This window comes from Macaca fascicularis, chromosome 11, assembly GCF_037993035.2.
Source record: "Macaca fascicularis isolate 582-1 chromosome 11, T2T-MFA8v1.1".
NCBI lineage: Eukaryota > Metazoa > Chordata > Mammalia > Primates > Cercopithecidae > Macaca > Macaca fascicularis.
In genome coordinates, this window is record NC_088385.1 from 1624652 (window position 1) to 1652395 (window position 27744).

At 39.1% G+C, this 27744-nt stretch overlaps 1 protein-coding gene across 50 annotated transcripts in view; it reads left to right on the plus strand.

Moving 5' to 3' along the window:
* The window catches only part of WNK1 (WNK lysine deficient protein kinase 1), a 158509-nt gene that overhangs the window by 114992 nt on the left and 15773 nt on the right, over positions 1–27744 (plus strand). For 7 of the 50 annotated variants that reach the window (XM_045366351.3, XM_045366355.3, XM_045366354.3 and 4 more), the window contains exons 9-24: positions 385–1623; positions 4157–4240; positions 11518–11667; positions 12859–13317; positions 14011–14289; positions 14977–15074; positions 15197–15359; positions 16231–16347; positions 16694–16867; positions 17385–17442; positions 17729–17851; positions 18256–19691; positions 20826–20909; positions 22715–22801; positions 23992–24052; positions 27436–27512. In XM_045366351.3, coding sequence (XP_045222286.2) covers positions 385–1623; positions 4157–4240; positions 11518–11667; positions 12859–13317; positions 14011–14289; positions 14977–15074; positions 15197–15359; positions 16231–16347; positions 16694–16867; positions 17385–17442; positions 17729–17851; positions 18256–19691; positions 20826–20909; positions 22715–22801; positions 23992–24052; positions 27436–27512 — 4689 coding nt within the window. The remainder of the gene's footprint in view (positions 1–384; positions 1624–4156; positions 4241–11517; positions 11668–12858; positions 13318–14010; positions 14290–14976; positions 15075–15196; positions 15360–16230; positions 16348–16693; positions 16868–17384; positions 17443–17728; positions 17852–18255; positions 19692–20825; positions 20910–22714; positions 22802–23991; positions 24053–27435; positions 27513–27744) is intronic. The other 43 variants (XM_045366357.3, XM_074006016.1, XM_074006018.1 and 40 more) reach the window with 25 other exon arrangements.

The window sequence follows — 27744 nt, forward strand, 5'->3', positions numbered from 1 at the left end:
TCGGGCTTTTATGCCTTGTTTTAGTTCTTATTTAACTCTTTTTCTGTTGATATAATTTACATTAATGCTTAAGAGTAAACTTTAAGTGTGGGTAAAAACGAAATAATTACTTACAAAGCTTAATTCTTCATTTCCTTTGAGAGAGAAAAGTTATGGAAAAGCAGCTCTTATCTAAAGCAAAGAGCCCACAGATTGATTTCATTGGCCCTGGATGTATTTAATGGGTTTTTACTGTGCACATAATTTCCAGAAGCATTGTTATTTATTAATTATAAATTTGGTGTAACCATTTCATAGGGTTACACAAAACTACCCAGTTGTGCATGTCTGATGTAATTTCACATATGAATGTATGAATTACTTGTCTTATTCATGTTGATACAGCCTCAGTCCATGGCGCATCCGTGTGGGGGGACCCCAACATACCCAGAATCACAGATATTTTTCCCAACTATTCATGAACGTCCAGTTTCTTTCTCACCACCTCCCACCTGCCCACCGAAAGTAGCCATTTCCCAGCGGCGTAAGAGCACCTCCTTCCTGGAAGCCCAAACTCACCACCTCCCACCCCTGCTGAGGACTGTCGGCCAGAGTCTTCTTCCGCCTGGGGGCAGCCCAACTCACTGGACACCAGAGGCTGTAGTTATGCTGGGTACTACAGCCAGTAGAGTAACTGGAGAGTCATGTGAGATACAGGTCCATCCTATGTGTGAACCATCTCAAGTTTACAGTGATTATAGACCTGGACTAGTACTTCCAGAAGAAGCTCACTATTTTATTCCTCAGGAAGCAGTGTATCTAGCTGGGGTACAGTACCAGGCCCGGGTGGCAGAACAGTATGAGGGCATTCCATACAACTCATCAGTACTGTCAAGTCCTATGAAACAGATACCTGAACAGAAGCCAGTACAAGGGGGCCCTACTTCAAGTTCTGTCTTTGAATTTCCATCTGGACAGGCTTTCCTGGTAGGACACCTTCAGAATCTAAGATTAGATTCTGGATTGAGTCCAGGATCTCCCCTCTCTAGTATTTCTGCACCTATCAGTACAGATGCTACACGTTTGAAATTTCACCCTGTCTTTGTTCCTCATTCTGCGCCCGCTGTGTTAACTCATAACAATGAGAGCAGAAGCAACTGTGTATTTGAATTTCATGTTCACACACCAAGCTCCTCTTCAGGAGAAGGAGGTGGAATTTTACCTCAGCGTGTTTACCGAAATCGGCAGGTTGCAGTGGACTTGAATCAAGAAGAACTGCCTCCTCAATCAGTTGGATTACATGGCTACCTGCAGCCTGTGACTGAAGAAAAGCATAATTACCATGCCCCAGAATTGACCGTTTCTGTGGTAGAGCCTATCGGACAGAACTGGCCAATAGGAAGCCCAGAATATTCCAGTGATTCCTCACAAATCACTTCTTCAGACCCCAGTGATTTTCAGTCACCTCCACCTACAGGGGGAGGAGCTGCATCTTTTGGCTCTGACGTCTCATTACCCTTTATCCATCTGCCTCAGACAGTGTTACAAGAATCCCCACTTTTCTTCTGTTTCCCCCAAGGAACCACATCTCAGCAGGTCTTAACTGCCTCATTTTCTTCAGGAGGATCTGCACTTCATCCACAGGTTATAGGAAAACTTCCACAATTATTTTAAACTACCCTACTTTGCACCACAACATTTAAATTTTCTATTCCTCATTTCCCTGAATCATGGATTTTTGAGAAATATTGTTTAATTTTATCAGTAGAGTTTCCCCATCTTTGGAGGGTTGTGAACTACATATATGTATTTAAAAACAAAATATGAGAGAAGCTACCTGATTTACCTATTATATGTGAAAACCGGTGGAAAAAAGAACGCAAAAACTAGAATTTTAGTCATTCATCAAAATCAATGACTTCTATCCCTATGCACATTATTTTCAACCAGTAGTGAAAATGCAAGTGTATATAATGTATGGTTGACCCAGCATTATTTAGGAATACAAATCTTAAATATTACTTTCTTTTTTTTTTTTTTTTTTTTCTTGAGACGGAGTCTCGCTCTGTCGCCCAGGCTGGAGTGCAGTGGCCGGATCTCAGCTCACTGCAAGCTCCGCCTCCCGGGTTTACGCCATTCTCCTGCCTCAGCCTCCCGAGTAGCTGGGACTACAGGCGCCCGCCACCTCGCCCGGCTAGTTTTTTTGTATTTTTTTAGTAGAGACGGGGTTTCACCATGTTAGCCAGGATGGTCTCGATCTCCTGACCTTGTGATCCGCCCGTCTCGGCCTCCCAAAGTGCTGGGATTACAGGCTTGAGCCACCGCGCCCAGCCTTAAATATTACTTTCTTCCTCCAAACAAGTTTTTAAAAAATAGGGTAAATTTTTTTTCTGTAAAATATTAGAAAAAGGAAAATAGGGAATGCTTTTTTTGGAGTAGTAGTAATAATACACAGAATTTTCATTAGTGTAGAAGGATCTAAAAAGACAAAATATATCTTACGGGAACAAAAAAAGATAGAAAAGGAAACAGTTTAGGAATTTGCCTTAAATGAAAATGCCTTTTTAAAATGGCATCAGTCAAGCAGGTTGCTGTGTATTATTATATGTCCAAATAAAATGCTAATTCATAAAATTAAGGACTGATTCTAATTTCTAGCAACTAACAATCTAGTGGGTGGTGGGCTTTTTTTTGTTATAAGAATTTGTGATATGTTGCAAGCTAAGGAAGAGTAGACATCTCAGGCCTTGTATTTTCCTCAACAAATTTGATTTTAGTTATTTATGTGTATGAGCATATACACACTTAGCATATAAAGACAATGTAATGAACGTAATAGAATTCAAAAGTACAGTCAGTGTTTACTGTTTCATATATTCGTTTGGTATATTTTATCAAATGTGTACATCTTGTAAAATCCACGTAGAAGACTATGCAGTTATATATTGAAGACATTTGGATATCCTACATATTCTACTCTTTTAAAAAGTACTATGTGTTGTTCTTCCTACTTTCTTCCTATGTTCTTCCCTCATCAGGAGCATAAACAACTCCCAAAATTACACGAATTATCAATTATTTAGAGTTGTACTAAGACACAAAAAGATCCAGAAGCTTGAAAACTATACATGGGCATGCAGTATATTCACATCAGTATTCAAGTTGCAGCCCCTATTATAAATATTAATGTATTGCCAGTAATTATCCTTTAGACTTTCCAAAGTAAAAAATACCAGGTGGTTAATGTATAGACATACTACAGAAGGAATCAATGCTTACAATAGTTAAGCTGCAGTGGAATGTGATATTATATCCATGTAAGCTTTAAGGAACCCCTTCTAAACTGAAATGGAATGACAAAAGTGGTAGCCTTTTCACTTCTTTAACGTACCTATATATAGTCCTGCATTCATTTCTCACTTTCTCATTTGTTTTAATTTGGACTTCTCAATAATCAGAACGCTCTAGTTGGGGTTTCTCAGACTCAACGCTGTTGACATCTGAGGTTGGATAATTCTTTGCTGTGGTGGACTGTTCTATGTATTGTAGGATATTTAGCAACATCCTTGGTTTATACCTCCTAAATACTAGTAGCAGCATCTCCCTCACTTGTGACAACGAGAAGTATCTCCACATATTGCCCAGTGCCCCCCTGGGGGTGGCACTGTTGCTCCTGGATAGCAATGATCGTCCTAGGTACTTAGCAGTTGATGATGATAACAGATTTTTTGATACTTTTGATAAAAGTCATTGTGGCACTACAAGAAGTATTACCAAATTAGCATTACCAAATACCTTTCTTTAATTTTTCAGCTAAATTTCAGATTGATAGTATTAACACTTTGTTCCTGATTATTGTATTTCTAATAACACATTTTATTATGAATCTGACTATTCTAGCCAGCTAAAATTACAGCCTGAGCAGCATTGACAGCTTAGGTTTTCACTATCAGTGGGTTTTGCATGGGTTGGGATTAGAACATGTTGTGTGATATGATCCTTCTCTAAATTTTTCTTACAAAAGATGACCCCGAGGCCTCTCCCATACATGATCAGGTTAATGTTTCATTTTGATCAAGCAAACTCTGAGGAGATGAAATATTCATTGCAAAAGCCTGACCTCTATACACTTACTTTAAGCCTTCTCTAATTTGTTGTGTTCACTTCTTTCCTTCAGGCACAGGGGCAGAGCCAGGGTCAGCCATCCTCAAGTAGCTTAACAGGGGTTTCATCTTCCCAACCCATACAACATCCTCAGCAGGTGAGAACAATGCATTGCAACATTTTATGGATTAGCAGTGGCCAGAACACTATTTTAACATTTGTGATTCGTGATATAAATGGCCTGCTAAGGAAAATTAAGAGGCATACCATGTCTTGTGTTCAATAACAAAGAAAAGACATTTTTTCTGAAACACATTTTCTGTGTTTCACTGAAACAGAAAATGTGTTTCAGAAAAAATCTTTTTTTTTCTTTAATGTGCTTTTGAACAATTTAGTAGACATACATTATTACTGATATAATTGTCTTTTTTTAAAAGAGGATTCTACACTTTTTTTTTTTTTTTTTTTTTTTGAGACAGAGTCTCACTCTGTCACCCAGGCTGGAGTGCAGTGGTGCAATCTTGGCTCACTGCAACCACTGCCTCCCAGGTTCAAGCAATCCTCCCACCTCAGCTTCTCACGTAGCTGGGACTACAGGTGCCTGCCACCACGCTCAGCTAATTTTTGTATTTTTTAGTAGAGATGGGGTTTCACCATGCTAGCCAGGCTGGTCTCACACTCCTGACCTCAGGTGATCCACCTGCCTCGGCTTTCCAAAGTGCTGGGATTACAGGCATGTGCCACCTCACCCAGCCTGGATTCTACACATAATTTACGGTACAAAGAATATGTCATTCCTTTTCTTTTTTTTTTCCTCACTGCTTGCAGCAGTGATTTGTCATTACCTTCATTGTGCTTGCCTCTACTAATCCTGCATTTCTTTTTAGTTATTTCTAATCTGTAGAATGATATGTCAGATTTTACACTAAGAGGTATCTAATGAAAGCCTAAGAACAATTACTTCAGGAACTTTTTTTTTTTAATATTTATTTATTTATTTATTTTTTTGAGATGGAGTCTCGCTCTGTCGCCCAGGCTGGAGTGCAGTGGCCGGATCTCAGCTCACTGCAAGCTCTGCCTCCTGGGTTTACGCCATTCTCCTGCCTCAGCCTCCTGAGTAGCTGGGACTACAGATGCCCACCACCTCGCCTGGCTAGTTTTTTGTGTTTTTTAGTAGAGATGGGGTTTCACCATGTTAGCCAGGATGGTCTTGATCTCCTGACCTCGTGATCCGCCCATCTCGGCCTCCCAAAGTGCTGGGATTACAGGCTTGAGCCACTGCGCCAGGCCATTATTTATTTATTTATTTATTTATTTATTTATTTATTTATTTTGAGACAGCCTTGCTCTGTTGCCCAGGCTGGAGTGCAGTGGTGCAATCTTGGCTTACTGCAACTTCCACTTCCCAGGTTCAAGCGATTCTCATGCCTCAGCCGCCCTAGTAGCTGGGACTACAGGTGCATGCCACTATGCCTAGCTAATTTTTGTATTATGTTCTACATATGCCCAGCTAATTTAGCAGAGATGGGTTTCACCATGTTGGCCAGGCTGGTCTTAAACTCCTGACCTCAAGTGATCTACCTTCTTTGGCCTCTCAAAGTGCTGGGAGCCACCGCGCCTGGCCAAAATAATTTTAACTTCTGCTTTGGGGGGATTGTTCCAGAAAGTTCAAGGAATTCAAGAGATTAGTGTAATCCAGATACATCCAACAATAAAACTGGTAATTCTAAAATTAAAGATTTATAGTACATCACTGATACTAGTTAATAGTAATTATTTGCAAGGGAATAATGCATTTTTGGCATAATTGAATACTTATTAGCTATTCGACATAAAATTCATAGCCACTATGTGTGTAATGCAAACTTCCTAATGATAGTTCTCCATGTGGGTTTTCTAATCACCAAACTCTAAACTGGCTTCTGGTTCTATTCGTTTTTAGTTTTGAAACAAAGTTTTCAATTCTTAATTACAAATGGCCCTCTTTCAGTCCAACATTTGGTCATGTGGTCATTCGATACTGGTTTAAGATCAGGCGTTGCTTGTACAAGATGAAAATCACTTAAAGGCACTTTCTACAAAAATAATTGATTAGTTTGGTTATACATGCATTCACTCTGTGATCAGTACCTCTGTAGAACTGAAGGGCTGGGATTTACATGCTTTGTTTTGTACCTGTCCTTTCTTTCAAGACTGGTTAAATTCAAGTAAACATATTTTTGCCAACCTTAACAAAATCTGTTTTATTCTGTTAACAGTTCCTAATTAGAATGCAAATTACAAGTCACATAAAGCTAGTTGAGAACAGAAGTGCAGAGTACTAATCTCCTAACTTGCTTATCTTTGGATGTAGACCAACACCAGTGAACTGAGCAAATTGTATGTGCTCTGTTCTTTCTTTTCCAAAGGAATTTGTTATATGTCTTGTCTTTGGGGATATACATGTATACTTACTACCAAATGAAGAAGATAATGAAATAATTCATTGAGTTTCATGGTAAGAAAGAGTGTGAGAATAGAAGAGAGCAGTACCATAAATGTCAAGTTAAAAGAATTAGGTAGCTCCCTCTCCTGGAGAAAAAATATGGCTAAATGCTATCTCTACAGCAGAGACAAAAATTAATTATTTGTTTCAGTGATGTTTTTGTTTTAGATGCTTTTATAGCATGTGTTGTAGAATCATAAAATTGAGCCCTCGATATATATAGGAAGTATATTCAGTCTAGAATAATTAACTTCTCCAAGGTCACCTAGATAATAAGGGAGCTAGCTACAAATTATAACCCAGAATTTAAGATTCCTAGAATAGTTTCGTTTCTTCCATTTTAAATAAAGTTCTACAGGGACTTAATGATTCTGCAAATGTACCTTAGAAGCTGTCTTTATTTGTTTTAATTATTGAAGTTCCACATTTAAGAAAAGAAGGGTTGAAAACTTTTTGTACTGTATGGATAGTCTATTTTTAGATATGATTTTTGTTTTACATACTTTCAGGTCCCAATCCCACCTTAGAGAACAGTATCTCTTGTTTTATTTTAGTGAGGAAAGAAATGTACTTCTGTTAAAATTTACTTTATTTCATGGGTTTCTTGAACATAGTAAATGAGGAATTGCTTTTTTGTGTGTTTTTATAGGGTCTCATATAGTGATATGCTAGATCTTAACAAGGTACCAAAAATAGCTGCCTCCTGCTGAAAAACTTTATGACCACAAAGTTGTGAACTTTGTCAGACACAATGCCAGCTACTTGGAAGGCTGAGGCAGGAGGATCACTTGAGCCTAGGCTACAGTGAACAATGATAGTGCCACTGCACTCCAGCCTGGGCAACAGAGCATGACCCATCTCAAAAAAAAACAAAAACAAAAACAAAAAAAAACAAACCACCGATTGTGAACTACCTACCCTACTAAAGTCTGTTTGAACTGGTTTCATGAGGCAAGCTTGGGCAGAGCATGATGCTTAACTGTTAAGCTAGACCACCCCTGCCTGGCTGAAGTGCTGATTATTAGTCAGTGGGACTGTGCACAGCAGATCGACATGTACTTCTGGCATATCCAGAGGTGCCACTTCTCCCCAAATGCTCTAAGATACAACATTAACCATTAGCCATTGTAAATAACTGGTCTAGAGATCTCTTTAAGATGTTAATACAAGGGTTACTGTCACAGATACCTCTCAGTTATCTTAAGCAAAGAAATAGCTTGTCCATAAAACTGATCATTTTTACAGTCCTTTCAGCTTTTTTTCCTAATTGAGTTCAGATACTGAAGGTCTGCAGAGATGGACCAGATACGACTACTTTGAAAGAGTCTAAATAATATAGTAAATATATAGGTAAATTTCTACAAAACAAATAAGGATAATAGCTAATATTAAAGTGCTTTGCACATTGTACCTACATTCTCATTTAATCTTTTTAAGAACCCTGTAAGTATAGATGCTATAATTATTTCCATTTTACTGATGGGAAAGCTGAGATCTGGAGAAGGTGAGTAGTGTACCCAAACTTACAGCTTATAAGAGGTAAAAACAGAATTTAAATCCAAATAATCTAATTCCACAGCTCACTACTTTGTGTGTACTAATTTGACTACTACCCAATTATGTCCAAAAAAAAGGGGAAGAAATTAACATCTCTCCCAAGCAGGAAAGGGAATATCAGGAAGACTTTAGGAAAAAGGAGGCATTTGAAATGGACTTTGATTATAAGTTAGACTCAGATGTAGAAATAAAGAATATTCCAGGCCAGAAGATACAAAAATTATACTGTGAGCAAGGTGAAAGGCCCAAAGATAGAAAAATAGGGGACAAAAACAAAAGTGCCTTTGGTTTGGTTGAACTAGAGCATAGATATGTGAAAGTGTAAGTTCAGGAAAGAGATGGTAGGGTCTAAATTTTGATATGAGCATAATTTTGAATTAAGGAGGATGTATTGGGGGCTGGGAGTATGTGATTACCATATGCCCAAAGATAACATGGAGATTCTTCCTCAAATTTATCCTTTAGAAAAGAGGGGAATCACCATGTATCAAACCTTTATCGTACTCTCATATTACAGGGTTTTCACTGTCCTTTACTTTGAACAACAACAAACCCAAAAAGGTTAATGAAATCAAATGAAACAGGTGAGAACAAATGTGCCTGCAAAGACTTTAGCTCATGTAGTTAGAAATGTTTATTGAGAACATCAGACAGAATTGTTTTTAAGCCATAAACATAAATTTAGACCTTGTTATCAGCAATATGACTTCACTCTTCTGAGGACTGTATGTGATTTTAAACAACTGGTTTAAAGATCTCTGTAAGATGTCTGTATAAGGGTTACATGAATAAAAACCTATAAGATAAATGCAAAAAAAAAAAATCTCGTTATTTTAATGTTACGTAAATAGGTGCTTTTCGCTGCACATTTTACCTGAAGACACAGCTTAGAGGGAATGTGTTACGTTATGCCAGAAAACTGCAGGAGCGTTCATAATGTAGCTTCAGTGAAGGTAAAGATGCTGGTGTCTTTACCTATGAAGAGTTTGGGGGAGAGGGAGCAATATTTCTGAATTAATGTATTTAGTATGCAATCTTATTTAGGTGTATAAATTAATAAGTTAGATAATTATAGATATCTCATTCACATTCCTTAAAGTTTAAATATATTCAAGTTGGGAAATAAAAAAGGTTTTCTGGTTTTTTAGTTCCTTTTTCTCAGGTGGGAATTAACAAATGTGTCTTATATTCAGAGCACCTTTAGAATTGGCTACATGTGGTGGATCTTAGTTTGCAGAAAATAAATTTCATATAATTCAGCAGCCATTTCTGCTTTTTTAATAGTTAAAATAAGAATACATTATCAGAGGCCGGGTGCGGTAGCTCACGCCTGTAATCCCAGAAATTTGGGAGGCCGAGGTGGGCGGATCACGAGGTCAGGAGATCGAAACCATCCTGGCTAACATGGTGAAACCCCATCTCTACTAAAAATAAAAAAAATTAGCCGGGCATGGTAGTAGGCGCCTGTAGTCCCAGCTACTCCGGAGGCTGAGGCAGGAGAATGGCATGAACCTGGGAGGTGGAGCTTGCAGTGAGTCAAGATCGCACCACTGCACTCCAGCCCGGGCGACGGAGCGAGACTCCATCTCAAAAAAAAAAAAAAAAAAAAAAAAAAAATACATTATCAGAAATACTTAAATAGGAATAAGCCAAATATGACTGCTGTTGCCATTATATTTTAACATTCTTTTGGTGATTTTAATTGATAGAAATATAAGAAGAGCAAAAATATTATTTGTAGATTATCACCTAACAAAATCTAAGATGCTTATCACAGTGGCAAGATACATAATAAATGTACAAATAAATAGCTTATATTTATGCCAGCAGTAACCAATTAGTTGTATGGATATACCAGCATATACGTAAAAGGCTTTTGGTTGCAGCATTATTTTAAGTAGCAAAAATGAAACAACCAAAGTGTTTATCATTAGGAGATCCCATTTAGAAATTAAATGAAAGTAGTATGCTATAGAACAGTATGTATAGGAAAGACATGTTTTTATTTATTTTAACAAAAACTATGTGAAAATGGCCACTTACGCATAGAAAAAAATCCATGAAGGTTATGCACCAAACCACTAATAGTGATTTCCTCTTGAGAACAGGATTAGGGGTATTTTCATTAACTTTATAATATGATATACTAGTTAAAATTTTTATTACAAGTAGATGTTGTATTAAGGAAAAATTTAAATTAGGTATTAGAGGATCTTGAAAGTCAGCTGTAAATTTCAAATTTTCTTTCTTTCTTTTTTTTTTTTTGAGACAGTTTCACTGTTGTTGCCCAGGCTGGAGTGCAATGGCACAATCTCGGCTCACTGCAACCGCCGCCTCCCTGGTTCAAGCGATTCTCCTGCCTCAGCCTCCTGAGTGGCTGGGATTATAGGCATGCGCCACCAGGCCCAGCTAATTTTTTGCAATTTTAGTAGAGATGGGGTTTTCTCCATGTTGGCCAGGCTGGTCTCGATCTCCAGACCTCAGGTGATCTGCCCGCCTCGGCCTCCCAAAGTGCTGGAATTACAGGCATGAGTTACCGCGCCCTGCCTCAAGTTTTTATTTGTTAGGCAGAAGGGGCACTACTCTAGGGGTCATAGTCCTGTTTTGTTTGGTTTTGTTTGCTTGATTTATTACAAAATTTAGTACTCGAGTATAGTTATGTGCCGTGCATTAAATTAGGTGTATAATTATGTGCCATGCATTAAATTATACCTGAGTGCCTAGTACATAGTAGATTCCCAGGTGTCATTCCCTTTGCCCTACTTTGAGTTAAATGATAATGTCCTTGTTTCAAAAAGAGAAACTTCATTTTTATAATAAAATAAGCAATCTAAGGCATTAACAGCTAGTAAATATTAAAGCTAAAATTTGAAAATGTCTGTTATTCCAAATCCAGTGCTTTCCTCACTATTTTGTAGCTATAATCAAAACTATTCTTCAAGCATATTAATTATACAGTTGATAAAATAGGGTAAGGAGAAAAGATTAAAGGAAGCTACTAGATTTATCTGATACAGGTGCCAAAGTGAGAGCTGATGCCAAGAGATAGGGAAAAAGGGAATGGCAGGGATGGGATGGGGAAAGGAACTGTCTGGATATGTTATCTAAATGTCTTTGTAAAGACCTGTTGTTGGGGTGAGGGAGATACTGTGTGAAGAGCCAATGGTAACTCGAGTATTAAAAGATTGGTTAATTGTTCCTGGTGGCACCATCACAAAGAACATCAGAGGGAAAACAAATATATAATGGAAATTGATGAATTTGGGTGTGTGCATGTCTTGATTACTAAAATCATTATTTACAGACACTGAAGGCTTTAGGTAAACATGCTTCCTTAGAAACATGCTGTTACTGATTTGAAATAAAACTGAATCATGGTATTTTATTCTTAGCAGCAGGGAATACAGCAGACAGCCCCTCCTCAACAGACAGTGCAGTATTCACTTTCACAGACATCAACCTCCAGTGAGGCCACTACTGCACAGCCAGCGAGTCAGCCTCAAGCTCCACAAGTCTTGCCTCAAGTATCAGCTGGAAAACAGGTAAACTTTTTTTTTAAAATCAGGTAAACTCTTAATTTCTGAAAGGATGCTAAAAGGGGTCTCCATGTAACTTGTCCTTTCATGTGGATAGACCCTTGAAGTAGGTTAATCTCATTGCAAAAATGAAGTGAAAATCACCTCATTTGTGCATATGCATTGTTTAATGTAAGTGGGTACATCACTGACAACATTGACAATCCAAAGTTTCACTTTTAGTCTTACCAGTCCAAAATCGATTTAACAGGTACTAGAAATAATGGGTTAAATAAAGGTGCTTCGGTAACTGAACGTATGACGTTCCCTAGAATTGTGTCAGCTGTGTCTGATATTCTAGGTTTCCAACTGTGCTTTATTTTCATGTGGATTTCTGCACTGTTTACTCTGTGGAATTTTTTTTTTCCTAAGTAGTCCTCCTAATCACTTGAAAAGTACCCTGTAGAAGGTATGCTCTTCTAAATGACCTTTTTTCAACTTTATTTTTGAGTACTGTTGTGCATGTATGTGCACAGTGTATTGTTACCCTAATATTTCATCACATCTGAGATGCTATCAACTATAAATGTACTATATTTTATGTACCACATCATCAGTTATAAGATAGATCCCAATTTCTCACATGTTAAAATGATCAGGTAGTGGAGAGGGATGATTGCATCCTAGAATGAGTGAAATATGTGAATTATACCAATTTTTATTGAGTCATGTTAGACTTAAGAGTTTTAGAAATAATATGAATGAAATCTTAATTCCACTGGGAAGGAATTCATTTGAATTTCACTAACTACTGTAATAGCAGTCATAACTTTAGTGATAGCATTATGGTATATAAAATATATTCCAATAAAGCTGTTAAAAAAAAAAAAAAAAGCAAACCCCTTGTCTATGGAAGGGTCCTCTTTTATTGCCAAATGCTGAAGCATTAGCAAGTATTTCTATGACAAAAGGTATAGAACAGTCATAGTCTATTTAGACTCTTTCTCTCCTGCTCTCCTTTCCATATTCTTATGTGGCATATTAACTTAACACTAATGTATGCAGGGTTTTGTTGGTTTCGTGTTTTTTTTGTTTTGTTTTGTTTTGTGTTTTCCTTCTTTTTGGCTAATACGTAAATCTTGCTTTTGGCAGCCTTGCTTTTTTTTTTTTTTTTTAAAAAAAAAAGCCTGTCTGTTTTGTTTTTCTTTACCTTCCCAGCTTCCAGTTTCCCAGCCAGTACCAACTATCCAAGGCGAACCTCAGATCCCAGTTGCGACACAACCCTCGGCTGTTCCAGTCCACTCTGGTGCTCATTTCCTTCCAGTGGGACAGCCGCTCCCTACTTCCTTGCTCCCTCAGTACCCTGTCTCTCAAATTCCCATATCAGCTCCTCATGTGTCTACGGCTCAGACAGGTTTCTCATCCCTTCCCATCACGATGGCAGCTGGCATTACTCAGCCTCTGCTCACGTTGGCTTCATCTGCTACAACAGCTGCGATCCCGGGGGTATCAACTGTGGTTCCTAGTCAGCTTCCAACCCTTCTGCAGCCTGTGACTCAGCTGCCAAGTCAGGTTCACCCACAGCTCCTACAACCAGCAGTTCAGTCCATGGGAGTACCAGCTAACCTTGGACAAGCTGCTGAGGTTCCGCTTTCCTCTGGAGATGTTCTGTACCAGGTATTGTGTTAGCTAGCAAAAGAGGGCACCATAGAGTTTGATCCTAATAGATCAGCAAGAACAATGGAAATCTAATAGTTGAGTGTCAGAATAACTAGCAATAACATGTCAACTAGAGAAGCAAAATAGTAAAATTCTGAGAAAGGATTGGGTAATGATGTTCAGTGATTCCTGATCCATTTTTCTCAAGACACCTCTTCAGAGAAAAATGGTTCTCTCAGTATTCAGTGTAAGCTGATCGAATGCTAGATGTGGTTAATAGTATACCTGACAACTCTTACATACATGGGTAGAATAAATAGAATAGCCAACATGGTATCAACAGAGAGCTTCAGGGTTTACATTGGGAAAATTAGCATTTCATGATATGACTGTTATGTGGAAGAATTTTTGCATTCTTCCATTTAAGATTGGCTAGGAAGAAATTGTGTTCCTCCTACTTAAATCATCTCTAGGTGAAGACAACCAACAATAAAAGTATTATTGTAGAGTCCTGTCTCTTCTGTTGGAACCAGTCTACTACTTCATTTCAAGAATGTGGTCTTTATATGCCCTTTAGATTATTAGAAAGAGATTGGCTACTGTTCTTCTTTGCTGTGTGCTTTTTTTTTTTTTTTTTTGGCATGTCTTGCTGTTTTGCTAATTTAATGACCCCCAACCTGCTCTAACTCACCTTCCTCATTTCTGTCACAGGGTTTCCCACCTCGACTGCCACCACAGTACCCAGGAGATTCAAATATTGCTCCCTCTTCCAACGTGGCTTCTGTTTGCATCCATTCTACAGTCCTATCCCCTCCCATGCCGACAGAAGTACTGGCTACACCTGGGTACTTTCCCACGGTGGTGCAGCCTTACGTGGAATCAAATCTTTTAGTTCCTATGGGTGGTGTAGGAGGACAGGTTCAAGTGTCCCAGCCAGGAGTGAGTTTAGCACAAGCCCCCACTACATCCTCCCAGCAAGCAGTTTTGGAGGTAAAGAGAATTACTGAATGTTTATATATAAAACATACATAATTGGATAAAAATGATAAAGGAGAAAGAAACAGGCTCCCCTGGTTTAGAACTGATTTGGAGACTATGTCAAACTAACTTCTGCATGACTTTTTCTTACAGCAGAATGAAATGCCAATGTGGGGTCCTTGTTTCCACTGGCTGTTCTGTTGGGAAGTGAGTGTGCCTTGGAGAGGATTAACCCTATTAGCACTTCACTTCTCTAGCTAGCACTTTAGCCATTATTCTTGTCCTTTCACAAACTTTTTCCATTGGCAGTCATAAGAGTATCTTATCCTCCTGTGCTCTCTCAGCAATCATTTTTGCCCTGCTAGGAGAAAGATCTGAATTCATCTTTGTACTTTGCTCTGCCTGCCCTATTGCACACTTCTGGTAAGATGCTGGCTGCATGGCGAGTTGTAGCTTCACACTGCCTAGCAGATATGTTGGCTGACCTCATACCATGCAGTCTAAGAGACTAGCTTTAGAAACTTCCTTTGGAATTTTAAGTCCATTATCTCTAGACGCTAAATATTGAGAATTTACTAGTAAATTTAGTGCTTCTAGGACTTAGTGGGGAGGGATAAGGAAAAAAATAAGTAGATTATTGGGGATAGGGATTGATAAATATACTACTATTGAGATTTGAATTATCTTTTCGATTCACAGAGTACTCAGGGAGTCTCTCAGGTTGCTCCTCCAGAGCCAGTTCCAGTAGCACAGCCACAGCCTACCCAGCCGGCCACTTTGGCTTCCTCTATAGACAGGTATGTAAAACTAGAATTCTCCTTCCTCGACTGGTAGATAAGATGATATGAAACACCAAACTGTCAGACCTTTAAATCTCATATTATAAACTGCACTTTTATTTTCTTTTTAAATTTCAAAGTGCACATTCAGATGTTGCTTCAGGTATGAGTGATGGCAATGAGAACGTCCCATCTTCCAGTGGAAGACATGAAGGAAGAACTACAAAACGGCATTACCGAAAATCTGTAAGGAGTCGTTCTCGACATGAGAAAACTTCACGCCCAAAATTAAGAATTTTAAATGTACGTATTACTGATTTGTGGGTTTCATGTCGTTAAAGGAATGTGACACTGAAAAAGATTTTAGAAGTCATCACATCCAAACCATTCACTTCATGAAATAAAGATAACTATCTATGTGTGATAGATAATTGCTTTTTTTGTTTGTTTTTAGACGGAGTCTTGCTCTGTTACCCAGGCTAGAGTGTAGTGGCGCGATCTCAGCTCACTGCAACCTCTGCCTCCCGGGTTCAGGCGATTCTTCTGCCTCAGTCTCACAAGTAGCTGGGACTACAGACAGATGCCACCACGCATGGCTAGTTTTTGTATTTTTAGTAGAGACAGGGTTTCACTGTATTGGTCAGGCTAGTTTCGAACTCCTGACCTCAAGTGACTCACCCGCCTTGGCTTCCCCAACCACTGGGATTACAGGGACCCAGCCAGATAATTTATATAGTAGTCTTCTCATTTAATGCCTACAGTCTCTTTGACTTAAATATCACATTTTTAGAAAAATGAAAATGTGGTTCATAAAGCTATGATAGGGCCAGCAGTTAGTATCATTTAAATATTTCTTAAGGCTGAGATGAATTGATGAATGTATAGGATCTTATAATTAGCCAAATGATATTCTTACATCCATATTTCTGTGATAAAGCACTACTTACCGTTTAGAAAAAGAATAGAGAGTTTTAGTAAGTAGCTCAAAGGCTAATGTCTTCTCAGATTTTTCTTGCTACCAGTTTAAGAGACAAAGTACTATTGCTCCAAGGAACAGTGATAACACTATGCTTCCTTAGACATAAAGTCAAGTGCCAATCTGCATTGCTTTTCTGAAATTCAGTAATAAAGCTGAATGTGGTCTTTGGAGATGATGTACCTTTTTTCTTTTTAGGTTTCAAATAAAGGAGACCGAGTGGTAGAATGTCAATTAGAGACTCATAATAGGAAAATGGTTACATTCAAATTTGACCTAGATGGTGACAACCCTGAGGAGATAGCAACAATTATGGTATGTCTGCATTTGGAGTTCTAAGTTTTTCCTTAGTACTTGATCTTAATAGCCATTGCTCTAGGCAAATATGCCATATTTTGTAATCCATGTTTATTTAAAGTTATGCATTTACTTCAGTGTGAGTAAAACTAGCACACCCAACCTGTGATTTAGTGATGTTTTTGTCTAGGCTATGTCTAACTAGATATTGAAGTTCTTACAAAGAGAAGAGCTAACTTGAGTACAAAATAAATAAAAATATAGGTAAGTATGCAGATAGGACAGAAGTCATAAAACTGATAGTTGAATGACATAAAGTTTAAGAAATGACGCTAATTAGACTGACATCACGTTTCTTTTACAGGTGAACAATGACTTTATTCTAGCAATAGAGAGAGAGTCATTTGTGGATCAAGTACGAGAAATTATTGAAAAAGCTGATGAAATGCTCAGTGAGGATGTTAGTGTGGAACCAGAGGGTGACCAGGGATTGGAGAGTCTACAGGGAAAGGATGACTATGGCTTTTCAGGTTCTCAGGTAGGTTCACCACTCCCATAGTGAAACTTTGTTGATTTAAAATATTTTCATAGGCCGGGCGCGGTGGCTCAAGCCTGTAATCCCAGCACTTTGGGAGGCCGAGACGGGCGGATCACGAGGTCAGGAGATCGAGACCATCCTGGCTAACACAATGAAACCCCGTCTCTACTAAAAATACAAAAAAAATTAGCCGGGCGAGGTGGCGGGCGCCTGTAGTCCCAGCTACTCGGGAGGCTGAGGCAGGAGAATGGCGTAAACCCGGGAGGTGGAGCTTGCAGTGAGCTGAGATCCGGCCACTGCACTCCAGCCTGGGCGACAGAGCGAGACTCCGTCTCAAAAAAAAAAAAAAAAAAATATTTTCATAGTTCTAAATTTGCTATGCAAAATGTCCAGTGATATCACCTGACACCTATGACCAACAACAAACTTTTATGTTCTCTTCGCATGTGGCAGTTTGCTTTGCCTAGTCATTGAGATTGCGTTTGAGAATGTATTTAATCACTTTTGTTTGTTGTAGAAATTGGAAGGAGAGTTCAAACAACCAATTCCTGTGTCTTCCATGCCACAGCAAATAGGTGAATTTATTTTCTTTCCTTGTTTTTACCTTTGACTTAAGAAGCCATTAGCTGGAAATGGTGGCGGGCATCTGTAGTCCCAGCTACTCGGGAGGCTGCGGCCTGAGAATCACTTGAACCCAGGAGGCGGAGGTTGCAGTGAGCTGAGATCGCGCCACTGCACTCCAGCCTGGGTGACAGAGTGAGACTGTGTGTCCAAAAAAAAAAAAGCAATTGTGTGTGCCAATAATGAAGTCTAACAATACTTACAATAATAAGTTGCATGCGTTTGTTGGTTTTTGACCAGGCATTCCTACCAGTTCTTTAACTCAAGTTGTTCATTCTGCTGGAAGACGGTTTATAGTGAGTCCTGTGCCAGAAAGTCGATTACGAGAATCAAAACTTTTCACCAGTGAAATAACAGATACAGGTAAGGGATTGATTCTGCCACATTGTTATGTAAATTCTACAGTGCCTCTGCTATGTTGAAAGCTTAATCATAAAGCAGTAATTTATGATGACACAGATAATAAAAAAGAATAGAAAACTGAAGTTATAACCAACAGATAAACATATGAGAGAGGGAAATAGATGTAGAATAGAGAGGATTACAGAAAAAGCCAAGAAGCACGGCCATACCTAGATATAGCCTGTATAATAGATATTGTAGTATGTGTTTATTTCTGCACTTAGTACTATTGTCTGTGTTTTAAGATTACTCCTTATTTTTTTATCAAAAACATATTTATAGGAGCTGACTTAGGCTAGTGGACAATCTTTTGAATCCATCCTTTTAAAATGGGCTGATTCTTATTTTTTTGTATTCCTTTCCAGTTGCTGCCTCTACATCTCAGAGCCCTGGAATGAACTTGTCTCACTCTGCATCATCCCTTAGTCTACAACAGGCCTTTTCTGAACTTAGACATGCCCAAATGACAGAAGGACCCAATACAGCACCTCCAAACTTTAGTCATATAGCACCAACATTTCCAGTAGTACCTCCTTTCTTAAGTAGCATTGCTGGAGTCCCAACCACAGCAGCAGCCACAGTACCAGTCCCTGCAACAAGCAGCCCTCCTAATGACATGTCCACATCAGTAATTCAGTCTGAGGTTACGGTGCCCACTGAAGAGGGGATTGCTGGAGTTGCCACCAGCACGGGTGTGGCAACTGCAGGTGGTCTCCACATACCACCTGTGTCTGAATCACCAGTACTTTCCAGTGTAGTTTCAAGTACCACAATACCTGCAGTTGTCTCAATATCTACTACTTCCCCATCACTTCAAGTCCCCACATCCACATCGGAGAACATTGTTTCTAGTACAGCACTGTATCCTTCAGTAACAGTTTCAGCAACTTCAGCTTCCGCAGGGGGCAGCACTGTGACCCCAGGTCCTAAGCCTCCAGCCGTCGTGTCTCCGCAGGCAGCAGGCAGCACTACTGTGGGAGTCGCATTGACATCAGTTTCCGCCACCACTTCACTGCCAAGCACAGCTTCACAGCTGTCCATTCAGCTTAGCAGCAGTACTTCTGCTCCTACTTTAGCTGAGACCGTTGTAGTTAGTGCACACTCACTAGATAAGACATCTCACAGCATTACAACTGGATTGGCTTTGTCGCTCTCTGCGCCATCTTCCTCTTCCTCTCCTGGAGCGGGAGTGTCTAGTTCTATTTCTCAGCCTGGTGGGCTGCATCCTTTGGTCATTCCATCAGTGATAGCTTCTACTCCTGTTCTTCCCCAAGCAGCAGGACCTACTTCTACACCTTTATTACCCCAAGTACCTAGTATCCCACCCTTGGTACAGCCTGTTGCCAATGTGCCTGCTGTACAGCAGACACTCATTCACAGTCAGCCTCAACCAGCTTTGCTTCCCAACCAGCCCCATACTCATTGTCCTGAAATCGATTCTGATACACAACCCAAAGCTCCTGGGATCGATGACATAAAGACTCTAGAAGAAAAGCTGCGGTCTCTCTTCAGTGAACACAGCTCGTCTGGAGCTCAGCACGCCCCTGTGTCACTGGAGACCTCACTCGTCGTAGAGAGCACTGTCACACCAGGCATCCCAACTACTGCTGTTGCACCAAGCAAACTCCTGACTTCTACCACAAGTACTTGCTTACCACCAACCAATTTGCCACTAGGAACAGTTGCTTTGCCAGTTACACCAGTGGTCACACCTGGGCAAGTTTCTACCCCAGTCAGCACTGCTGCATCAGGAGTGAAACCTGGAACTGCTCCCTCAAAACCACCTTTAACTAAGCCTCCGGTAAAATTATTGGGATAAAATAATTAGATAAATATGATCAGTTTTTTTTCTCCCTATTAAGTACATTTTTCAATTCAGCCTTGCAAGTTAGAAACATAGTTATAAAGTTACCTGGCTTACAGTATTTATTAAACAAATTGACAGCAGTTTGAGGGTATATCTACAATGAATATAAGATTTTTTTTCAAGTGTGGCAGGATTTGGGGGTTAATTATGCTGCACAGTTTTCCATGAATGTATAATTATCGGGTAAAATACAAGTATTTCATCTGAATTGGCACAAAGTGAAGAAGTCTGTATCCCAAAAGGGAGCTAAATGTATCTGTCAGCAAAATGTATGCAAATAACAGCAGTTCATAATCTTTGTTTCAGTGAGAATGAAGCAAATTTTTGACTTCGTTGTAGATTCCATAGTTGAACAATCTGGGGGTTATAAAAAATTGGAAGTTAGTAAGGAAATACAGAGGAGGAAGAAATAATCTAATCCTAGGACTGAAGTAACTGGAATTTATTATCTAATTATGCTGTGGTGGATTTCCTCTTGTTCTGCCACCTTCTCCAAATAACAAGGCTGTGTTATATCTACTGTATTGTATGCTTCAGCCTCTTTCTGCATTGCCATTGATGTGAGGTTCTTTTTATAGTAGGATAATGCAGAATCTTCACTCAGATAAAATAGAAATTCTTGATAATACTATTAGATTTCTGATGCCTTTTGTTATCAGGCCTGCCTGTTGGTTATTTCTTAACCAGCTACTGTTTTCTTTTCTCGGAAAATCTTGTTTTACGTGGCAAAAGCCTGATACATACTGTACCAAATAAGTAGCTCAAGAATATCTGGATACTGCCACTTATGTACATACAGCCTTTGTTCTGTTCTCCCGAGGGAACGACTTTTTACTGTATTTTACAATTCATTTTATAGGTATATTGTAGTAACCCCTATAAGAATATCACTGGTCATCACACCTTTTTTAAAGACAGATACCAGAGTGTAACCTTGGTGATAAACATGTCTTAACTAGATACATTTTATTCTTATATTTGTGCATTCAAATTAGTTGATTTGCTCTTCAGTATACAGTCTTTATATTTAATGTCTCATGGACTTGAATTTCCCTTTGTTGTCTGTAGGTGCTGCCAGTGGGTACTGAACTTCCAGCAGGTGCTCTACCCAGCGAGCAGCTGCCACCTTTTCCAGGACCTTCTCTAACCCAGGTGCCTCAGGACTTGACCAGTTTCTTCCTGCGCCCTACTTTCTTTGACAAAGCTTGCTGAAGTTATCCACTGTGGTCTTGGCTTTTGTCTATTTGGCTTTGATTTAGTAACACCTTTCTTTTAAAACATTATAACCAATGACCCAGGTCCTACTTAAAGTAAGAAGCTTCATAGCTCTTCTGTTTGTCATGTTTCCGGTTATCTGAAAACACTTGATACTAATTTTTTTTGTATCTTATGAAGGAAGAAAACAGCAAAGCCAACATTTTGCCAGACCTATATAGCTCCCTTTGTCATTCATACTTCTGTAGAATAGCGAAATTGCATATAAAATCAAAATTAACTTTGAGAGTGCCTTAGAAAGAAGCAGCACAGTGGCAACTGATAAACTTTTTCTGTGAGTCCAGAGCAACCAGTTTTTTCTTGAATGTTTATCATTTCTTTCACTAGCCACCTAATGAAGTAATTAGCTTACATATAGGTAGGTATAGGAGTGATATTTCATGAAAACTGTGTGTGCTGTATCTTTTAAAATAAAAGCCACCCAGCTCACTGAGGTGCTAACATGAGATTACTCATGGAGGAACTGAGACCAACCACATGAACTTGAGATTCCCATCTCACAGTCAGTTCTGCTCACTGAGTGCAGTGGTGGACAGAATTACATGTAATATTTATTATTTCCCTTTCTCACCCCAGCCTACCACCAACACATTTAGTTGAATTTCCATAAGAAAAGTACTAATTGTGAATCTGTTGTGACCAGGAAAAAGCTTCTGACATGAGACAAGCCAGTAAACTTTTAAACTAAATTAGGAACTTATTTTTGAATCATATATAAGAAATAAGAAAAACGTGATACACTGCTTACTTGAGAGGCTGAGTTGGAATTTATCCCTATTTCTTTGGTCCCAATATACAGGGGAACAGTATTTAAGGAACTTGCCACAATAAAGTAAAAACTCCAACAGAGAAAGCACTCCATCAGCCACCAGATTTGGGGGAAAGTGCATTGTGAAAGTCTGTAAATCAGGAGTTTAGTTTTAAACTTATTTTCTCATTTAAAAACATGTATTCAGATTTCTAAGGGAGCATAAAGTGTGATGAGAAATAGCAAGTGAGACATGTGGAGGGGTCCTAGATACAGGGAAAGGCATCAGTGAAGGCTGTGCAAGAATAGATTGATAGAAGCCAAGACGGATGGAGGATTAGACTGTGGAAGGGTAGAAGGAAGCTGTGTGCTTGGGGTGGACGGAATGGTTAACAGGATGGAATACCCAGATCTCCTTGCCACCATCTGTAGGGAAGAAGTATACACGTAAGACCTGAAGAAGAGAATAATATCCTGTGATAGTGACAGAATATGTTAATGCCATCTTTTATTCATAGGGACAACTTCTCAGAAAGATGTATAAAACTAAGAAAGAAAAGAGGGAATATGAGATACAGTGACTCTACCAGTAGATCTTTGTACATTTTTCACAATATATTTTAAAGATCGCACAAATAAACAACTCTTTCTACCATTTTGAGTAACATCAAACATAGAATGTAATAAGACTTCTCTTAAACTGCAAAAATATGAACTACTCTAAGCCTTGAGAGTCTGACATACAATCTTGAGAAACCAGCAAAATAATCAAAGCAGTAGACTAAATTTGAGTATAGTTTTATATGTTCTGTAAAGACACATGTTATGTTGTGCCAATATGAAGCATAAAACAGTGTGTCCTATCTAAATTGGCTCTATATCGTGACTCTGAAGGTGCCAAGGAAGTGTATTTACTCTGATTGTTTTCATTCAGTCCCAGCAACCTCTAGAGGATCTTGATGCTCAATTGAGAAGAACACTTAGTCCAGAGATTATCACAACTGTGACTTCTGCAGTTGGTGTAAGTTTTGAAAATCTTGATAAAATCTCCTCATAACCTTAATATATTCTATGCCTGGGACACAAACTGTAACCTAAACCATTATTAATACATTTAACATGTATTCAGAGTCCCTGCTTATTCTAGCCAAAAGAAATGAGACTGGTTAATGAAAGATTAATGCTGACTCAGGAGTATCACTGTGGAAAAGATTGTATTTGAAAGGTGCTTTTCTAGTTGTACGTCTGGTTAGATTGTGCCACAGATCAATTCTATGGATTTTGTATTTTTGTTGTAGAGGAGGCTAAATTTTGTCAGATTAAAATAATGTTTTGGGCCAGGCACAGTGGCTCACGCCTGTAATCCCAGCACTTTGGGAGGCCGAGGCGGGCGGATCACTAGGTCAGGAGATCGAGACCATCCTGGCTAACACGGTGAAACCCCATCTCTACTAAAAATACAAAAAATTAGCCAGATGTGGTGGTGCACACCTGTAGTCCCAGCTACTCAGGAGGCTGCGGCAGGAGAATAGCGTAAAACCCAGGAGGCGAACTTGCAGTGAGCCGAGATCGCACCACTGCACTCCAGCCTGGGCGACAGACTCCATCTCAAAAATAATAATAATAATGTTTTGATTGAAACTGTTTTTCTGTGACCATCCAAGTTATACCCTTAAGCGTCCTATGAGAAAATGAAGAAAGCAATCAAGAATTAAGAGTAGAAATTCCTTCTTTTAAAATGTGCCTTTTGTTTTTTTTTTGGAGACAGAGTCTTGCACCGTTGCCCAGGCTGTAGTGCACGATCTCAGCTCACTGCAACCACCGCCTCCCAGGTTCAAGTGATTCTTCTACCTTAGCCTTCCGTGTAGCTGGTATACAGGTGCCCGCCACCACACCCAGCTAATTTTTGTATTTTTATTAGAGACGGGATTTCTCCATATTGGCCAGGCTGGTCTCGAACTCCTGACCTCAAATGATCTGCCCATGTTGGCCTCCCGAAATGCTGGGATTACAGGTGTGAGCCACCATGCCCGGCCCCGACAGGTGCCTTTCTTTACATCAGACTTAAGGAAAGAAAAGAAAATGTTCTCAGACATAAGTGTTTCATCACATATACTTTCTGCCCTTTTACAAAGACCATAGGAAAGGCAACAAGGCCAAAGTCTGAGTGACTGAAGCTAAAGATTTGTGGTGTCTGTGTATGTTTTGCAGCCTGTGTCCGTGGTGGCTCCAGCAGCAGTTACAGAAGCAGGAGCACAGCCTCAGAAGGATGGTGAGAAACATCCTTCTTCTTTTTATATTACTAATTCCAGTCCTACCTGCAGTTGATTCAGGAGGTTTACTGTTTCAAAGACACATTTCCATGTATTTGATAACTGAGGAGCATTGGTAGTAATATCTGAAGCTTGAAAATTAATATATCTATTCTGTTGTTATTTGGCAGAGGGAAGGTTATACAGGAGGTAATGATAAGACCCTTCATTATTAGCTAGGCCAGATCCTTGCTATTAGAGATTAGGAAATTAAAGCATACTGTATTTAGAAAAGTTAATTTACTGATAACCTCTTAGCTTTTGTGACACTGGATATATAGGGATAGAAGCTTGAATAGTCTGGACATATATTTGTATGGAAATACAAATGTAAGATTTCAGTTAGTCAATTTAAATATTTTTATCTTCAAGGCAGTTATATTCTCAGTTGGCTCTCATTTTAAAAGAAGTCATGTGCAAATCATTAGAACAGTCTAGAAATGATAATGTAGATTATCAAATGTATACAATGAAAATAATAAATTAAAAGTTTGCTACCAATAAAAAGAGAATGTAGAATATGAAAAAGGTAGCTTTTCAAATCATTGAAAGATGGAATTTTTTTTTTTTTTTTTTTTTTTTTTTGAGTTGGAGTTTTGCTCTTGTTGCCTAGGCTGGAGTCCAGTGGCATGATCACAGCTCACTGCAACCTCCACCTCCCATGTTCAAGCGATTTTCTTGCCTCAGCCTCCCAAGTATCTGGGATTATAGACATGCATCACCATACCTCGTTAATTTTGTATTTTTAGTAGAGACAGGGTTTCTCCATCTTGGTCAGGCTGGTCACCAGCCTCAGGTGATCCACCCGCCTTGGCCTCCCAAAGTGCTGGGATTATAGGCGTGAGCCACCATGCCTGGCTGAAAGATGGAATATTTTTATAAGTGGTTTAGAACAACTCAAAAGCCATCTTGAAAAAAGCAAAGGTGGATCACTAGCCTAGACATAAGTAAAGTCCAAGTGGACCGAAGATGAAATATTGTATCATAAAATAGTATTATATGAAATCATAAGGGGATTTTTTTCAACTGTCTAGAACAGGGTTGACAAACTTTTTTTCTGCAAAGGGCGAGACAGTATAAATTTTAGGCTTTCTAGACCATATAGTCTCTTGCAACTTACTCAGATCTCAAAAGTAGCAGTGGACAATACATAAATAAATAAGTTTGTGTTTCAATAAAATTTATCTACAAAAACAGGCAGTAGGCTGAATTTGGTCCGTGGATCAGTTTGGAGTTCTCAGATACGTTTAATAGAGGTGTTAAGTTCAATGTCTAATCCAGAAGCAAGTAGTAATAGATATAAAATTTTCTTCATGGAAGAAAAGTGCCATTGATTGCAAAGATAAATGAAAACCTGGGGAAATATATATATATGTGGGAGGGGGAGGGGTATGTGTAGTCATATCACAAAAAGAATTCGTTCTGCTAATATAGAGTTCCTAAAATTCAACGTGAACCAAAAAACATTCAGAAGATACAGAAAAGGAAACTTAGACGTGAAAGTATTTAACATCCGTAATGATAGAAATACAAAGTAAGGCTACAGCTGATAGCAGTTCCCACCTCTCATTGGTAAATTCAGGGGTTTAATAGCCACAAGTGACTTGGTACAGCCTCTGTGGGGATCAATTTATAATAGTGATGTCTACTGCAGTCTTAAATGGAAATAATTCAGCACTTTCATTACGGTGTATTTATTGTACAGATCTATAAGAAAATATTTATTTTTAAAATAGCAAGAAATTCTGGGCCGAGCATAGTGGCTCACGCCTGTAATCCCAGCACTTTGGGAGGCCAAAGCAGGTGGATTGCTTGAGCTCAGGATTTTGAGACCAGCTTGGGCAACATAGTGAGACCCCCATCTCTGCAAGAAATTTTTTAAATTAGCTGGATGTGGTGCTATGCACCTGTTGTTCTAGCTTCCCAGGAGGCTGAGGAGGAAGGATCACCTGAGCCTGGGAGGTCGAGACTGTGGTGAGCTGTGATGGCGTCACTGTACTGTAGCCTGGGGGACAGAGTGAGACCCTGTCTCAGGGAAAAAAGAAAAGAAATTCTGAATAATTTAAATGCCCATCAGTAGAAGCCTGATTAAATGTGAAATATATATATGATATATACATAGGGTATGACACTATGCAATCATTAAAAAGAATGAGGCATTGATATGGAATGATCTCAAAGATATAGAATTACATGAAAACATCAAAATTGCTCAATGTTCTACTAGCTATATAAAATAAACATATATCTAGAAAGAAACTGAAAGCATTGTTCCCCAGAAAGGTTTTAAAATTGCCCAAAACTACTTATCAATAATTCTGAGGGCTAGGTGCAGTGGCTCACGCCTGTAATCCCAGCACTTTGGGAGGCTGAGGTGGGCGGATCATGAAGTCAGGAGATCGAGACCATCCTGGCTAACACGGTGAAACCCCATCTCTACTAAAAATACAAAAAAATTAGCCAGGCGTGGTAGCGGGCGCCTGTAGTCCCAGCTACTGGGAGGCTGAGGCAGGAGAATGGCATGAACCCAGGAGGTGCAGCAGCGTACAGTGAGCCAAGATCGCACCACTGCACACCAGCCTGGGCGAGAGAGCAAGACTCCGTCTCAAATAATAATGATAATAATAATTCTGAGAACTGTACTATCCTATTCTAGAATTTGCCTGTGTTACATTGAGAAAATAAAATTAGCTGGTTTTCATTTAAAAGTGGGTCTTGGCTGGACATGGTGAGTCACACCTATAATCCCAGCACTTTGGGAGGCTGAGGCAGGCATATTACCTGAGGTCAGGAGTTCGAGACCAGCCTGGGCAACATGGTGTAACCCCATCTCTACTAAAAATACAAAAATTAGCCGGGTGTGGTGGTGCACACCTGTAATCCCAGCTACTCGGGAGGCTGAGGCAGGAGGATCACTTGAACCCAGTAGGTGGAGGTTGCAGTGAGCTGAGATCGTACCACTCTACTCCAGCCTGGGCAACAGAGCGAAACTCCATCTCGATAAAATAAAATAAAGATGGGTCCTTAACGTCCTCAGTAACATCTCATCCTTCATTTCACTTATATCTCTGAATTAAAGAATGAGTAGTGAGTTTTTAATGCCTGTTAACCTTTGTTTTTATAGTATGTATTAATGTTATAGTTGGTATCTAGTAGTAGAGCAAACAATAACTATTTTCCCCTGTTGGACAAAGCCTCATGGAGGGAGGAGATAAGGAAGTTCTCTTTGCCTCTAACAGCTTTCCTTGTGTGTAGTTTGGTTTTGCTGTATTTCTAGCCAAAGGGAAAATAAGTTAACTGGAAAGAGACACTTATATTTTCCTCATCCATGTATGTGTTTCAGTTTCTCAAGTCACAGAAAAAGGCCCTGTCCTAGCAACTAGTTCAGGAGCTGGTGTTTTTAAGATGGGACGATTTCAGGTAAGACAGTCACTTTGCGTTGCCTTGATTCCTTCCTTTGGAGGAGTTGTCTATATAATAAAATTACTGCCTACCTATTTGGGACATAATTGCCAGTCTAGTGATTTCTATTACATAGTACTTTATAGCTCTTTTTAGCATTTTCCTAATAAAAGTAATATATACTAAAGAAAATATAGATTACTTAGAACAGTAAAAACACGGTAGATAGTCGTACTATCTATCCACCCAC